This window comes from Cetorhinus maximus, chromosome 10 (assembly GCF_964194155.1).
Source record: "Cetorhinus maximus chromosome 10, sCetMax3.hap1.1, whole genome shotgun sequence".
Taxonomy (NCBI): Eukaryota; Metazoa; Chordata; class Chondrichthyes; order Lamniformes; family Cetorhinidae; genus Cetorhinus; species Cetorhinus maximus.
This window is the reverse complement of record NC_135888.1, coordinates 133,021,400-133,038,289: the sequence shown is the minus strand read 5'-3', so window position 1 is coordinate 133,038,289 and position 16,890 is coordinate 133,021,400. Positions and strand designations below refer to the sequence as shown.

The 16,890-nt window shown below is 49.4% G+C and overlaps 1 protein-coding gene across 1 annotated transcript in view; it reads left to right on the top strand.

The window, feature by feature from the left end:
* The first annotated feature begins 1,007 nt into the window (after nt 1-1,007).
* Nucleotides 1,008-16,890, top strand: part of rbm22 (RNA binding motif protein 22) — a 31,130-nt gene continuing 15,247 nt past the window's right edge. The window contains exons 1-3 of the mRNA XM_078551184.1: nt 1,008-1,149; nt 9,070-9,123; nt 14,558-14,587. Coding sequence (XP_078407310.1) covers nt 1,096-1,149; nt 9,070-9,123; nt 14,558-14,587 — 138 coding nt within the window. The 5' untranslated portion in view covers nt 1,008-1,095. The remainder of the gene's footprint in view (nt 1,150-9,069; nt 9,124-14,557; nt 14,588-16,890) is intronic.

Sequence of the window (16,890 nt, the reverse complement as noted above, 5' to 3'; positions counted from 1 at the left end):
GCCAGAACTTTCCAAGAAGCACCAAGATGTAGCTTGGCTGGTGGTGTGAAAGACCCTCCCCGTCAGATCCTTCCAACACGCCAGGAGTCTCACCCCCTCTGCACGTTGCCCTCGAGGTGGCTGTGGTGGGGAAGAGACCGTTGTTCACCTCCTTGTGGAATGTGCCTTTGCAAAGAAGGTCTGGAGAGAGATGCAGTGGTTTCTGTCGAGGTTCATCCCGAGCAGTTCTGTGACACAGGACTCTGTGCTCTACGGGCTGTTCCCAGGGACACACACCGAGACAAACATCAACTGCAGCTGGAGGATCATCAACTCGGTGAAATACGCTCTTTGGTCTGCCCGAAACTTGTTGGTCTTCCAGCGCAAAGAGTTGTCCCTGACCGAGTGTTGTAGGGCACATTCCAAGGTCCAGGACTACGTGCTGAGGGACGCAGTAAAGCTTGGGGCAGCCACTGCAAAGGCCCAAAGGGGAAAGGTCGCTGTCTAAGACCTTTCTGCCACAGTGCACCGAGGGACTGGGAAAGGTATAGACCCCTCGGGCTGTATGGCTCACAATGAATGTCTGCATTGAATACTAATTGTATTATAATTGTATTGAAGCACCTCAGAGTGCAACATGATGTATGTTGATAACTCCAATACCATTGCAGTGTCTGACTGTCTGTAATGACCATATTGAAATGACTGTAATATTCATTGATTGTATTGAAGCACCTCATGATCCATGTGTAAAAGTTGAATCTGATTGTACTTTCTGTGATGGCCATTTAGAACTGTTCCTTCAGATATTTTATGTATAAAGTATATTTTTCCGAAAATAAAAACAAAACCCGAAACAACACCTTCTCTCGCGCCCCTCTTGTGCCCACAGCGCTCATATCCGCCCCGCAGAATCAGCTCCCGGTGCAGGGCGGGATATCGGAGGAGCATCGTCGCGGTGCAGGGCGGGATTCGGAGGAGCGCCGGCGCGGTGCAGGGCGGGATCTGGGAGGAGCGCCGGCGCGGTGCGGGGCGGGATGTCGGAGGACCGCCGGCGCGGTGCGGGGCGGGATCGCGGAGGAGCGCCGGCGCGGTGCAGGGCGGGATAGCAGGAAGATGGCGACCTCGCTCGGAGCGAACACGTACAACCGGCAAAACTGGGAAGACGCGGTAAGGATACGGGAGCGGGGCTGTCCCCTGGGGCGGCGGGGGGGGGGGGAGAGAGGCTGCTCCGGATCCGATCCGGATTGAATCAGAACTTTACCGTATAGGAGGAGGTCATTTGGCCCATCGTGTTTGCACCGTCTTTCCGAATGAACAACTCGCTCAGATCCCCTCCCCGCGCCTCCCCCCAGCGCTTCCCCCCTCCCCGCGCCTCCCCACAGCTCTCCCCGCCTCCGCCCTCCCTCCCCACCCCGCGCCTCCCCCCTGCAACCCCCGCGCCTCCCCCCAGCTCTCCCCGCCTCCCCCCGCGCTTCCCCCACCAGTGCTTCCCCCCCTCCCCATGCCTCCCTCCCCCCAGCGCTCCCCCCGCCTCCCCACTGCGACCCCCATCGCTCCCCCCCCCCCCACCACCACGCACGCCTTCTCCCCTTTTTCAGAAAACAGTCTAATTCCTGTTTGAAAGCTCTGATCAAACCTGCCTCCACCACACTCTCCGGCAGTGCATTTCGGACCGTAACCACTCGCTGCCTGAAAAAGTTTTCCCTCCTCCTCCTTTTACTAATTATTTTAAATCCATGCCCTCTGGATCTCGTCCAATTCACCAGTTTCTCCCTATCGACTCTGTCCGGACCCCTCATGATTTTGAACATCTTATTCAAATCTCCCCTCAGCCTTCTCTCCAAGGAAAATGGTCCTAGCCTATCTTCATAACTGAGGCTCCCCATCCCTGAACCCATCCTCGTGGATCTTTGCTCCGCTCTCTCCAATGCATTCACATCCTTCCTAAAGTGCGGCACCCAGAACTGGACACGATACTCCAGCTGAGGTCGAACTAGTGACTTGTACAAGTTCAACATAACCTAAAAGCAAAATACTGCGGATGCTGGAAATCTGAAATAAAAACACAACATGCTGGATAAACTCGGCAGGTCTGGCAGCATCTGTGGAGAGAGAAACAGAGTTAACGTTTCGAGTCTGTACGACCCTTCTTCAGAGCTTCTCCCTGTAGCCCTGCACGTTCTGGTCAGGATCTGGTCCCAGACCCAGGCTTTGAAGAAGAATCATACAGACTCGAAACATTAACTCTTTCTCCTCAGATGCTGCCAGACCTGCTGAGTTTTTCCAGCATTTTCTGTTTTTATCTCAACTTAACCTCCTTGCTCTTGTACTCTATGTCCCTATTAATAAAGCCTAGGATGCCGTATGCTTTATTAGTCACACTCTCAACCTGTCCTGCCACCTTCAACGATTTGTGCACATATACACCCAGGCCCCTCTGCTGCTGCGCCCGCTTTAGAACTGTACCCTTTATTTTCTGCTGTCTCTCTGCGTTCTTCCTGCCAAATGAATCACTTCACTGCATTGAATTTCATCTGCCACTTGTCTGCCCATTCCACCAACCTGTGTCCTCTTGAAGTTCCACACTATCTTCCTCACTGTTCACAATGCTCCCAAGTTTTGTAATATCTGCTAATTTTGGATCCTGGGTTTGATCCTGGTGCTGGCTGAGTTATCACTCATGGTCAATGACTTTCATTAACCTCACCCTGCCCTGTATAATATTTGAGCCTTCAGGGTCTTCCACTCTCTGGAACTCCCTCACTGAACTCCTCTGACTTCCCTGTCTGCCTTGGGAAAAACAGTTTGGTGTCTGTCCCTTTATGCTTTTCTCTGTAAAGTGCTTTGGAACAGCCTTTTGCATTAATAAGCGTCCCCGGGGTGTGGGACCACTGTTTGAAGTTTAAGTTCATTCTCTGGCCCTAGAATCAAGGAACACTGACTCTGGCCTAGGGAGCTGGCCATTAGCCTGGGCTGGGGGACTTGTGAATGGCAGCAGAGGGAGGGTCAGTCTGGCCCTTTTGGTTGCCTTTCATTCGATTTCAACGGACCAGATATGAAATGACCCCAATCCCTTTTAAGTCCCTCATTAACGATACAGTCAGAATGGAGCAGTATAAATGCCACACAGTGCTGAATTTCAACTGTCAATTGGATCTCATGGCTCGGAAGGAGGCCGTTTGGCCCATCATACCCATGCTGGCTCTTTAGTTGAGCTGTCCAATTAGTCTCACAATTCCCGCCCCCCAAACCTGCCATATCCCTGCAAATTTCTCTTTTGCGCTCTGCTAAAGACCATTCCAAAGCAGGCACATTCAGATTGCATGGATGCCAGACTGTTTTTGAAAAGCTCTAGGAGGTGGGGTTATATGGTTGGAGGGTTCGAGCGAGGGAATTCCAGAGAATGGAAGACCTGTGCGAGCTGCATGTGCACAGATATCTTTGTTGACAGAGTTGGCCCTTATTATAAGAGGGATGACTTCGCGAGTCCCAGGTGCTGTTTTGGGCGCAGCGTTCAGATGGCAGGACCGAGCTTTAATCACCCGACATTCACAGACCTGTGCCAAATGGCTCTTTAAGGTTAATGGATTTGGTATTGGATCAGGACTGAGGGTAGGGCGATTTCGTAACGTGGTCACACAGGAACAGGAGTAGGCCATTCGGCCCATTGAGCCTGCTCTGCCATTCAATTAGATCACAACTGATCATCTACCTCAACACCACTTCCCTCGCTATCTCCATACCCCTTGATGTCATTAGTCTCCAGAAATCTATTGATCTCTGTCTTGAACGTGCTCGATGACTGAGCTTCCACAGCCCTCTGGGGTAGAGAATTCCAAAGATTCACCCGAGTGAAGAAATTCCTCCTCCTCTCAGTCCTAAAACAGCCTGTCCGCAGACACTTTTCCCCATGCCTGATACTTTGCTAACTATTCAAAAAAGTAAATAACACAAGTTCTTTGTTATCCCAGTGATTTTTCTCCTGAGTCTTTGCATCAATGTTCTTGTGATTTAATCATTAATTCCTCACTCTTGGGCGAGTCCTAACTTGTGGATGTAAAATACAACTGCAGAGTCAGAAAATACCTTCAGTGGGACAATATCCGTCTACATCGACCTCAGGTTACATCTCTTCTCAATTTACTCGAACACGGTTGAGAGATTTTGGCACTGAACTTGAAGCGAGGACTTTGATGTTAAAGCTTTGGAGAATGGAATTGAAGTAACTTGCAGCACATCAGCTGAACAAGTCCAGTTGTATACGGTGTGACTGCGCGAAATCGCCTGGGCTATTGTGTATTCCACTCACGTTCTCATGTGGGACTGTCCGTCATCCATTCCTTTTCCCCTCACAGTGATCTGAATTTCAACTGTAAATAGAATTATACAGCACAAGGAGCGGCCATTCTGCCTGTGTTGGCTTTTCGAAAGAGAAATCCACTTCAGCCCCTTCTCTCCTCTTTCCGCAGAGCTCTTCAAATTCCTCTGTCAAATATTTATCCAATTTCCTTTTTGAAAGTTCCTATTGAATCTGGTTCCTCTGCCCTTTCAGGCAGCACGTTCCAGATCACAGTGAATTTTTTTCCCTTACGTCACCTCTGTTTGTTTTTGCCGATCACCTTAAACCTGTGTCCTCCGGTTATCGACCTTTCTACCACTGGAAACTCTTTGTCCTTATTCACTTGAAATCTTTCATGATTTCGAACATCACTATCAAATCCCCCTAACCTTTCTCTGAGGGTAATTATATTTCACCTCCTGATGGCCTCATCTCCCCCTCTCTCTCTCCCTCTTTTTCTGTCCCCCCTCCCTCTCTCTGTCAACACCCCCCCCCCCCCCCCCAAGCTCTGTCACCCCCCCCCCCCCCCAGAGAGCCCCCCCCCAGCTCTGTCACCACCCCCCAACTCTGTCACGTCACCCCCCCCCCAGCTCTGTCACCACCCCCCCAGGTCTGTTACCCCCCCCACCCCACCCCTCCCTCTCTCGGTCAACCCCCCCCCCCCCCCCCCCCCACCCCACCCCCGTCTTTATGTCCATCTCTCTCTCCCTGTGCCCCCTTCCACTCTTTCCTCCCCTCTCTCTTTATCCCTCTCACCATCTGTCCCCCCTGCACTCTAATTGCCCCGCCAATCTCTCTCTCTTACCCCCCTTTCCCCTCCCTCCCTCTCTCCCTGTTCCTCCCCCCCATCTCTCTTTCCCCTTCCCCCTCCTCTCTTTCCCCTTCCCTCTCTCTCTCTTCCCACCCTCCCCTCTCTATTTTCGCTCTCCACTTTTTTTGCTGATTTTGATGTTGCTGGCTTGTTCTGTTGGGGTTTATTTCAGGAGAGGTACTGAGCGCTGATAAATTAGTGGATGCAGGTTTGTTGAGGAACCCTGGCCCTATAATAGTAAAGGTTTGGAAGCTGCAGGTTTCAATAAGGTGCTAACTCCATCTCTCGGCCACTCTCCCTGATTCTGCCATCAAACTGATCCAGGTACCTGGATTAAACCTGCCTCACAGTGTGAACACCTGCAATCCCAGCCCATTCCTCCTGACCTGGCATCTGTGAGACAAATAGATTCTTCAGAGGAACTCCTGCAAGCAAAAGGCTAAAAAGTAGTGTCTGATTTCAGTTAATGAGCTTCAGGATCAATCAAGGACAACAAGCTGTCACCTTATAAATAACCCTGAGGTACAGCTCTGTCACTATAACACTGGGGTACAGTACTGGTGGGGACGGGTCTGTCACTATAACACGGGTACAGTACTGGTGGGGACAGGTCTGTCACTATAACACTGGGGTACGGTACTGGTGGGGACAGGTCTGTCACTATAACACTGGGGTACAGTACTGGTGGGGACAGGTCTGTCACTATAACACTGGGGTACAGTACTGGTGGGGACAGGTCTGTCACTATAACACTGGGGTACAGTACTGGTGGGGACAGTTCTGTCTCTATAACACTGGGGAACAGTGCTGGTGGGGACAGTTCTGTCACTATAACACTGGGGAACAGTGCTGGTGGGGACAGGTCTGTCACTATAACACTGGGGAACAGTGCTGGTGGGGACAGCTCTGTCACTATAACACTGGGGTACAGTACTGGTAGGGACAGGTCTGTCACAGTATAACACTGGGATAACAGTACTGGTGGGGACAGGTCTGTCACTATAACACTGGGGTACGGTACTGGTGGGGACAGGTCTGTCACTATAACACTGGGGTACAGTACTGGTGGAGTCAGGTCTGTCACTGTATAACAGTGCGGTATAGTACTGGTGGGGACTGTTCTGTCACTATAACACTGGGGTACAGTGCTGGTGGGGACAGGTCTGTCAGTGTATAACACTGGGGTACAGTACTGGTGGGGACAGATCTGTCAGTGTATAACACTGGGGTACGGTACTGGTGGGGACAGATCTGTCACTATAACACTGGGATACGGTGCTGGTGGGGACAGGTCTGTTACTATAACACTGGGGTACAGTACTGGTGGGGACATGTCTGTCACAGTATAACACTGGGGCACAGTACTGGTGGGGACAGGTCTGTCACTATAACGCTGGGGTACAGTGCTGGTGGGGACAGGTCTGTCACTATAACACTGGGATACAGTACTGGTGGGGACAGGTCTGTCACAGTATAACACTGGGGCACAGTACTGGTGGGGACAGGTCTGTCACTATAACACTGGGGTACAGTACTGGTGGGGACAGGTCTGTCACTGTATAACACTGGGACACAGTACTGGTGGGGACAGGTCTGTCACTATAACACTGGGGTACAGTACTGGTGGGGACAGGTCTGTCACTATAACACTGCGGTACAGTGCTGGTGGGGACAGGTCTGTCACTATAACACTGGGGTACAGTACTGGTGGGGACAGGTCTGTCACAGTATAACACTGGGGCACAGTACTGGTGGGGACAGGTCTGTCACTATAACACTGGGACACTACTGGTGGGGACAGGTCTGTCACTATAACACTGGGGTACAGTGCTGGTGGGGACAGGTCTGTCACTATAACACGGGTACAGTACTGGTGGGGACAGGTCTGTCACTGTATAACAGTGGGGTACAGTACTGGTGGGGACTGTTCTGTCACTGTATAACACTGGTTGGGTTACAATACTGCTGGGGACAGGTCTGTCAGTGTATAACTCTGGGGTACAGTGCTGGTGGGGACTGTCCTGTTACTGTGTAACACTGGGGTACAGTGCTGGTGGGGACAGGTCTGTCACTATAACACTGGGGTACAGTACTGGTGGGGACAGGTCTGTCACTATAACACTGGGGTATGGTACTGGTGGGGACAGGTCTGTTACTATAACACTGGGGTACAGTGCTGGTGGGGACAGGTCTGTCACTATAACACTGGGGTACAGTACTGGTGGGGACAGGTCTGTCACTATAACACTGGGGTACAGTACTGGTGGGGACAGCTCTGTCACTATAACACTGGGGTACAGTACTGGTGGGGACAGGTCTGTCACTATAACACTGGGGTACGGTACTGGTGGGGACAGGTCTGTCACTATAACACTGGGATACAGTACTGGTGGGGACAGGTCTGTCACAGTATAACACTGGGGCACAGTACTGGTGGGGACAGGTCTGTCACTATAACACTGGGGTACAGTACTGGTGGGGACAGGTCTGTCACTATAACACTGCGGTACAGTGCTGGTGGGGACAGGTCTGTCACTATAACACTGGGATACAGTACTGGTGGGGACAGGTCTGTCACAGTATAACACTGGGGCACAGTACTGGTGGGGACAGGTCTGTCACTATAACACTGGGGTACAGTACTGGTGGGGACAGGTCTGTCACTATAACGCTGCGGTACAGTGCTGGTGGGGACAGGTCTGTCACTATAACACTGGGGTACAGTACTGGTGGGGACAGGTCTGTCACAGTATAACACTGGGGCACAGTACTGGTGGGGACAGGTCTGTCACTATAACACTGGGACACTACTGGTGGGGACAGGTCTGTCACTATAACACTGGGGTACAGAATTGGTGGGGACAGGTCTGTCACTATAACACGGGTACAGTACTGGTGGGGACAGGTCTGTCACTGTATAACAGTGGGGTACAGTACTGGTGGGGACTGTTCTGTCACTGTATAACACTGGTTGGGTTACAATACTGCTGGGGACAGGTCTGTCAGTGTATAACTCTGGGGTACAGTGCTGGTGGGGACTGTTCTGTTACTGTGTAACACTGGGGTACAGTGCTGGTGGGGACAGGTCTGTCACTATAACACTGGGGTACAGTACTGGTGGGGACAGGTCTGTCACTATAACACTGGGGTACAGTACTGGTGGGGACAGGTCTGTCACTATAACACTGGGGTACAGTACTGGTGGGGACAGGTCTGTCACTATAACACTGGGGTACGGTACTGGTGGGGACAGGTCTGTCACTATAACACTGGGGTACAGTACTGGTGGGGACAGGTCTGTCACTGTATAACACTGGGGTACGGTACTGGTGGGGACAGCTCTGTCACTATAACACTGGGGTACAGTACTGGTGGGGACAGGTCTGTCACTATAACACTGGGGTACGGTACTGGTGGGGACAGGTCTGTCACTATAACACTGGGGTACAGTACTGGTGGGGACAGGTCTGTCACTGTATAACACTGGGGTACAGTACTGGTGGGGACAGGTCTGTCACTATAACACTGGGGCACAGTGCTGGTGGGGACAGGTCTGTCACTATAACACTGGGGTACAGTACTGGTGGGGACAGGTCTGTCACTATAACACTGGGGTACAGTACTGGTGGGGACGGGTCTGTCACTATAACACTGGGGCACAGTGCTGGTGGGGACAGATCTGTCACTATAACACTGGGACACAGTATTGGTGGTTATGGGTCTGTCACTGTGTAACACTGCGATACAGTACTGGGCCATGCTAGCAGTGGGCTTACTTGCCCCCTTCAGATGTCCCTGGATCTGTTGTGTGTTCAGTGCTTTCAGTTTTATTTGCTCCCTGGTGCTTGTGTTTGAATTTTGATGCAAGATTCTTTCTGTTCTGTGTTGTGAGTTTTATTCTGGAGATATCACTGTTACTTCTCTCTCGTGTGTTTAGGATTTTCCAATTCTGTGCCAAACATGCCTGGGAGAAAACCCCTACATTCGAATGGTGAGTTTCCATTTCTTTGTTGAATCTATCCATGTGGAGTTTGTATTTAGCTGTGTTTTCCTGTTGGTGGATTAAACCAGGTCACCCAGATCTGCCTGAATGAGCCAGGAGAGATGGAAATCAGTGAGAATGTAAAATGATGCTTGAAACTTCCCACTGTGCATCTACGACCTAATACAAAAGAGAAAAGGAAGAGTTGCATTTATGTCGCACCTTTCACAACCTCAGGGCACCCTAAGTGCTTTACAAACCTATAGAATACTTGTTCAGGTGTGGCAATTTTCCAACGCACAGCAAGGTCCCACAAACATCAATTAAAGAAATGATCAGATAATTTGTTTTTCCCGATGCTGGTTGAGGGATAAATACTGGGCCTCGGTTTAACATCTCATCTGAAAGACAGCACCCCAGACATTGCAGCAACCCCACGGCAGTGGTCTAGATTTTGTGCTCAAGCCTCTGTTGGAACTCACAGCCCTCTGACTCCGAGGCGAGTGACACTGTTACCCACTGGGCCATGACTATCCTTAATTAACGGGGCCTTGTCAAACCTGGCTTAGTTAAGTGTCTGTGTAGAGGTGTGACTCTAACTAGAGGTGTGATTCTAACTTTAATGTCATTTATTGTGGGTAGTGGTAATGTTGCTGGACTAGTGATCCGGAGACCCAGGCTCTGGGGATACAGGTTCAAATCCAACCATGCAGCTCGTGAAATTTGAATTCAGTTATTTTTTATTCATTCATGGAATGTGGACTTCGCTGGCTGGGCCAGCATTTTATTGCCTATCCCTAATTGTCCTTGAGAAGGTGTTGGTGAGCAGCTGCCTTGAACCGCTGCAGTCCATGTGATGTAGGTACACCCACAGTGCTGTTAGGGAGGGAGTTCCAGGATTTTAACCCATGGGAAATAAGGTAATTAAAACATCCCTGGTTAATTCTCTCTAACCTCCACCTCCCCAGTTCACCTTCTGAACAGATGTTGACCCAGCTCCTTGTTTAATGTTGTCCTTTGCTCCTGATTTGATTTGGGTGTGAGAGAGTCTTAAAGGGAGAAAGATGAATGGTGCAGATCTGAAATACAATCAGACAGCGCCTGTAAAAATAAATTAACATCAAGCTGCCTCTCCTCTTTGTACAAGCGGATGACTGTTTGCATTTTCCAGCATTTCCTTTTCCTTATCTGGGAGTGCATTTCCCCCTCCCCTGCCCACATCTCCACATTCCTGCCGGATCTGAATTCTCCTCCCCTGTCAACTCCAAACTTCAGTTTGCGAATTTGCGGGCTCTGTTGTAATTCTCTTTGTCAAACTTAGGAGGTCAAGAAAATATCCTCAAGTACACGACGGCCGTTAATCTACATTTTGTCCGAATTACGGTGAGACCCCTGACAACGGGTTGCATTTGTTTTTATTTCCTACTCCAGGGATTTAAGCTCATAATCCAGGCTGCCGCACCCACGGCCAGTACTGAAGGAGTGCTGCATTGTTAGAGGTGCTGCCTTTGAGATGAGATGTTAAACCAAAGCCTCATTTGACCCCTCTGATGGAGATAAAAGATCCCGCAGTCACTGTTTTGAAGAGCAACGGAGTTCTCCCCGGAGTCCTGGTCAACATTGATCGCTCATAAGAACATAGGAAATAGGAGCAGGAGGAGGCCACTCGGCCCTTCAAGCCTGCCCTGCCATTCAATAAGACCACGGCTGATCTGCCCCAGCCCTCAACTCCTCTTTCGTGGCAGCTCCTCATAGCCCTCAACTCCCCGCTATTTCAAAAATCTATCTACCTCCTCTTTAAATACTTTCGGTGATCTAGCCTCCACAACTCTCTGGGGTAGAGAATTCCAGAAATTCACCACCCTCTGAGAGAAGAAATTCCCCCGCATCTCAGTTTTAAATGAGCGTCCCCTTATTCTGTAACTATGTCCCCTAGTTCGAGATTTCCCCCACTAGTGGAAACATCTTTTTAACATCTACCCTGTCAAGCCCCCTCAGAATCGTGTACATTTCAATAAGATCACCCCTCATTCTTCTAAACTCTACTAATGAATAAAGGCCTAACCTGTTTAGCCGTTCTTGATAAGTCAACCCCTTCATCCCAGGAATCAGCCTAGTTAATCTCTTTTGAACTCCTTTCTTAAATACAGGGAGGGACCAAAACTGTTCAGAGTACTCCTGGTGCGGCCTTGTACATTTGTAACAAGACTTCCCTATTTTTAAACTCTAACCCCCTAGCAATACAGGTCAAAATTCAATTTGCCGCCTTAATTACTCAACCAGCATCACTAAAAAACAGATTATCTGGCCATTGTCGCATTGCTGTTTGTGGGAGCTTGCTGTGCACAGATTGGCTGCTGTGTTTCCTGTATCGCAACAGTGACCATGTTTTCATTAACGGAACCACATTGGGACATCTTGAAGTGGTGAAAGGCACTGTATCAATGCAAGTTTGTTCTTCATTGAGAAATTGCTTCAGTTTCCTCCCCGCTTTCTGAAGGTACTCATTCCCAGTGGGATACAACTGTATAAACATCCGTGAAACCCCCTGTTTAGTCTTGGTTTGTGAACCCAGAATGTGACAGCGATTTGAACTTGGTGGGCATCACAGTTGACCCTAATTGCATCTTCACCTTCACCACTGTCCAGCGGATGGCACTGTGTGCAAAACCGGGGCTGCTGGCTTGCCTTCTCCCCCTCCTCCCTCCCTAATTCGGGGGCATTGGTTTGGCTGTAACTCCTCCCTCTCCAATAATTGCCCTGGCAGCAGGCAACTCCTTCAGCGTAAACTTGGGTATGAATCTGGGGCTTATTTTTCCTTCCTTAATGCAAATACAATGCAGATAGTCAGCGGGAAATTGAGGAGCAAATATGTGCACAGTTTGTGGAGGTGTGTAAAAACAATAACAATAGGGTAATTATATCAGGTGATTTCAACCTTCCCAACATTAATTGGGATAGACATAGTGTTAAGGGCTTGGATGGAGTGGATTTCTTGAAATGTGTACAGGAGAACTTTTTAGGTCACTATGTAGAGGGTCCAACAAGGGACGGTGCATTGCTGGACCTAATTCTGGGGAATGAAGCCAGACAGGTGGCTGAGGTGGTGGTGGGCGAGCATTTTAGTGATAGCGACCACAACATGGTACAGTTTAAGTTTGTTATGGACAAAGAAATCGACAAGTTGCAAAAAAATGCTTTGGATTGGGGGAGAGTGGATTTTAGTAAAATAAGGCAGGATCTGGCCAAGGTAGACTGGGAACAGTTACTTGTGGGGAAATCTACAGAGGAACAGTGGGGGGTCTTCAAAAAGGAAATAGGGAGGGTACAGGATCAACATGTTCCCTCTAGGGTGATAGGAAGGAGTAACAAGCCCAGAGAACCATGGGTGACCAGAGATATTCAGGTTACGATGAGAAGGAAAAGAGAGGCTTTAGCAGGTACAAGGGAAACAAATCAGCGGAGGCATTAGTGGAGTACAGACTGTGCAAGGTGGAGCTTAAGAAAGCAATTAGGAGAGCAAAGAGAGGATATGAGAAAGCTCTGGCTGGTAAAAGTAGGGAAAATCCCAAGATATTCTATAAGTATATCAATGGGAAGAGGATAACCAGGGAAAGAGTAGGGCCCATAAGGGACCAAGGGGGCAATCTATGGGTGGAGCCGGAGGACATCGCTAGAGTGTTGAATGAATACTTCACGTCCACCCAAGAGAATGAGGATGAAGGTTTCGAATACAGGGAGAGAGACTGCGAGGTTCTTAAGCAAATTGATATAGGGAGTGACAGGTTATTGGAGGTGTTGGCAGGCTTAAAAGTGGATCAATCTCCAGGTCCAGATGATTTGTGTCCCAGACTGCTGAGGGAGGCAAGGGAGGAGATCGCAGGGGCTCTGCCCCAAATTTTTAATTCCTCTCTGACCACGGGGGAGGTGCCAGAGGACTGGAGAACAGCTAATATGGTTCCGCTATTTAAGAAGGGTTGTAGAGATAAGCCAGGGAACTACAGGCCAGTGAGTGGTAGTCAGTGGTAGGGAAGCTATTGGAGAAAGTGCTGAAGGAGAGTATCTATCTCCACTTGGAGAGGCAAGGTAGTCAGCATGGCTTTGTCAGAGGGAGGTCATGCCTAACAAATTTGATTGAATTTTTTGAGGAGGTGACCAGGTGTGTAGATGAGGGTAGTGCAGTGGATGTAGTTTATATGGATTTCAGCAAAGCCTTTGACAAGGTCCCACATGGGAGACTTATAAATAAGGCAAATGCATATGGGATACAGGGTAATTTGATAAGGTGGATTCAAAATTGGCTTAGTTATAGGAGGCAGAGGGTGATGACAGAAGGATGCTTTAGTGTTTGGAAGCCAGTGTCCAGTGGCGTACCACAGAGATCTGTGCTCAGTCCCCTATTTGTCATTTATATAAACGACATAGATGACTATGTGGGGGTTAGGATTAGTAAGTTTGCGGATGACACAAAGATTGGCCGGGTGGTTAACAGTGAGGTTGAGTGTCTTGGGCTACAGGAAGATATAGATGGGATGGTCAAATGGGCAGATAAGTGGCAGATGGAACTTAACCCTGAAAAGTGTGAGGTGATATACTTCGGAAGGAGTAATTTGACAAGGAACAGCATGGCACTAGGAAGTTCTGAGGAACAAAGGGACCTTGGCGTGTGTGTCCATAGATCTCTGAAGGCAGAGGGGCACATTAGTGGGGTGGTGGAAAAGGCATATGGGACACTTGCCTTTATCAATCGAGGCATAGATTACAAAAGTAGGGAGGTCATGTTGGAGTTGTATAGAACCTTGGTGAGGCCACAGCTGGAGTACTGTGTGCAGTTCTGGTCGCCACATTATAGGAAGGATGTGATTGCACTGGAGGGGGTGCAGAGGAGATTCACCAGGATGTTGCCTGGGATGAAACATTTAAGTTATGAAGAGAGGCTGGATAGACTTGGGTTGTTTTCGTTGGAGCAGAGGAGACTGAGGGGCGAGGTGTACAAGATTATGAGGGGCATGGACAGGGTGGATAGGGAGCAGCTGTTCCCCTTAGTTGAAGGGTCAGCCACAAGGTGACATAAGTTCAAGGTGAGGGGCAGGAGGTTTAAGGGGGATGTGAGGAAAAACTTTTTTACCCAGAGAGTGGTGACGGTCTGGAATGCGCTGCCTGGGAGGGTTGCCTCACATCCTTTAAAAAGTACCTGGATGAGCACTTGGCATATCATAACATTCAAGGCTATGGGCCTAGTGCTGGTAAATGGGATTAGGTAGGTAGGTCAGGTGTTTCTCACGTGTCGGTGCAGACTCAATGGGCCGAAGGGCCTCTTCTGCACTGAGATTCTGTGTGATATGAAAAGTGCTGACAGGGATCTCTTCATGTTTTGTCAGCTCATAGACGTCCTCTGATAGCCGTTGATTGGGTCTTAATATATTTTTCTTTACAATTTCAGACAAAAGAAAAATATGGAAAAGAGTGCAAGGTATGTGTCCAAGCTTTCAAGGTACTGATCTCCTCGACTCCCATTCACCCTGTAATTACCTCCAATGTCACATAACACAACCTTGAGTTTCCCATCACTGGGGAAAGGGCGGGGTGTCGGGGGGGTAATTCGGTAGCACCTTTAGAGGGCCGGCACAGGCACAATGGGCCCAATAGCCTCTTCCTGTGCTGTTTCATTCTCGAGTGACTGGTTAATGATGAGCTATTATCCTAAAGCATTTAAGTATTCGATGTGCCTAATTCAGTATAGACTTCCTGTGTCTAGAGGCAGGCAGACAATGCACACACTTAATGCCTGTCTCCATAGCTCGTTTTTCTAGAACAGGTTGCTAGCCTGAAGCCAGAGGCTTGAGAGGCACCATTCTGCTCTGAGCATAGCTGACCGGGAGTCTCTTCTGCTCTCTCTGCCTGCCGTAGGGGTGTGAGAGGATTTACAGGTTGCTCATCAATCTGGCCACATTATGAACACACCTTCAGTGGCCATCAAATCCTGGAATGGGACTCGAATCCAGAACTTCTGGCTCAGTGGTTGGGGCACTACTCACTGTGACACAAGACTTCCATTAGTTTAAATACTTTCCTGTGTGATAATTGCACCATGAATTTCTAGGGTTTAAACTAGATGCACGATTCAGCAAAGATCGAGGCCATAAAACCCATGTTGGTGTTTTGCTCCTAGGGTAATCCCACTCTGATGCTCACTTTTCGTTCCCTTTAATATCCCATCCGTTCCCCTGCTCACTGCCACTGCTCTTCAATATTCCTGCTTCTCAGTGAACTTCACCATTCTAATCTGAAACCGTTTATTGTCACTGCTTCTGCAGCAGCTTTCTTTGTTGGCTGTTTGTGTGAAGAATCTTTTCTAACCCCTCTTTCAATTCCAAATATGCAAACCTGTTGCTGCATCCTGCACCATTCAAACATGATCTCTCCCTCTGCTCCCTCAGGCATTGTGGTGTAGCGCCTGCCCCCGATTCAGTGTCCAATTCTTTTTTTTGCATTAAAACGTTTTCATGATCAAATTAATAAAATTAAGTGATTTTGAAAATAGATGCCTGTAATCTGTGAGTTTGAGGCCAAAACATTGTATGTTTTCAAGAAGGAGTTAGATATCGATCTTGGGGCGAAAGGGATCGAAGGGTATGGGGAGAAAGCGGGGAGCAGGCTATTGAGTTGGATGATCAGCCATGACCATAATGAATGGTAGAGCAGGTTCGAAGGGCCGAATGGCCTACTCCTGCTCCTAGTTTCTATGTTAACAAACCTCTGCATCAATGTGTCCTGTGAACTCCCAGCCACTAACAGGTGCTGTGCAGGGATGTAATAGGTAGTGGCTGGAATTGGACCGTGTGAATTTGAGTAAGGCAGTTCTGGTGTTTTACTGCATTGGGTCATGTTGAGGCTGAGACGCGGCCAGGAGCAAAGATGGCGCCGCTCAAATCATCACGGCTGCGCTTTAGGCGGAACCCTTCAATTCGTCCTCGAAGCGGATTGGCTGGAGCGCCTGTCACTCACGGATGGTTTTCCGGCTCGCGCCTCGGGCGATGAGTTGGGTCCGAGCGGGAGTCCGGCGCTTGTTTACCAGATGTGGGATTCTGTGGACGTGAGAGCGAGAGAGAGAGGAGTTCAGCCCGAGAGAGTTTTATTAATGTTGATGCAGCGAATGTATTAACTGTATTAAAATTGGCGCGGGTTTCTCTGGGGCCTGGCGATGGGCATTAAACCTCAGCCTTCCTAAATTACAACACTGGTCAGTGGGTTTGCAATGCAGACATGAACCGGCGGAAATACACAGGAGCTGACTGAGCGCCCGCTTTCCTCAGACACAGGCCGCGCTCTGATCCGGGGCGATGCTGTGTGCGTGGCGACGTCATCGACGCATGCGCAGAGGGTACTGGCCGGCAAGGCGCCGCGGAGTGACGTCATTGGGTTTCTGCGCTTGTGCGGACCAGTGCGCACGCCTCCCATTGGCAAGAGGCAGAGTGTTCGGGCAAAGACTGAACATTGGTGGTGAAGTGGACTGTAAATCCACAAGGTGGCAGCAACGAGCCAGGCGACTGGAGAATCTTAACAACAGTTGACCTGGTTCCTCCTCTCATCTGCAAGTGATGCTGCTCTGACTGAGTTCAGCCAACTGAGGACCCACCTGGTGTAACATTGCCCCACTCCAACCCTGACCCAACTCATTTGGTGCAACCCTCACCTGTTCCTTTGTCACCCCGAGACTTGGCCATTGCAATTCTTTCCCGGCCGACCTCTCATCTTCCGTCGGAGATGAATGGG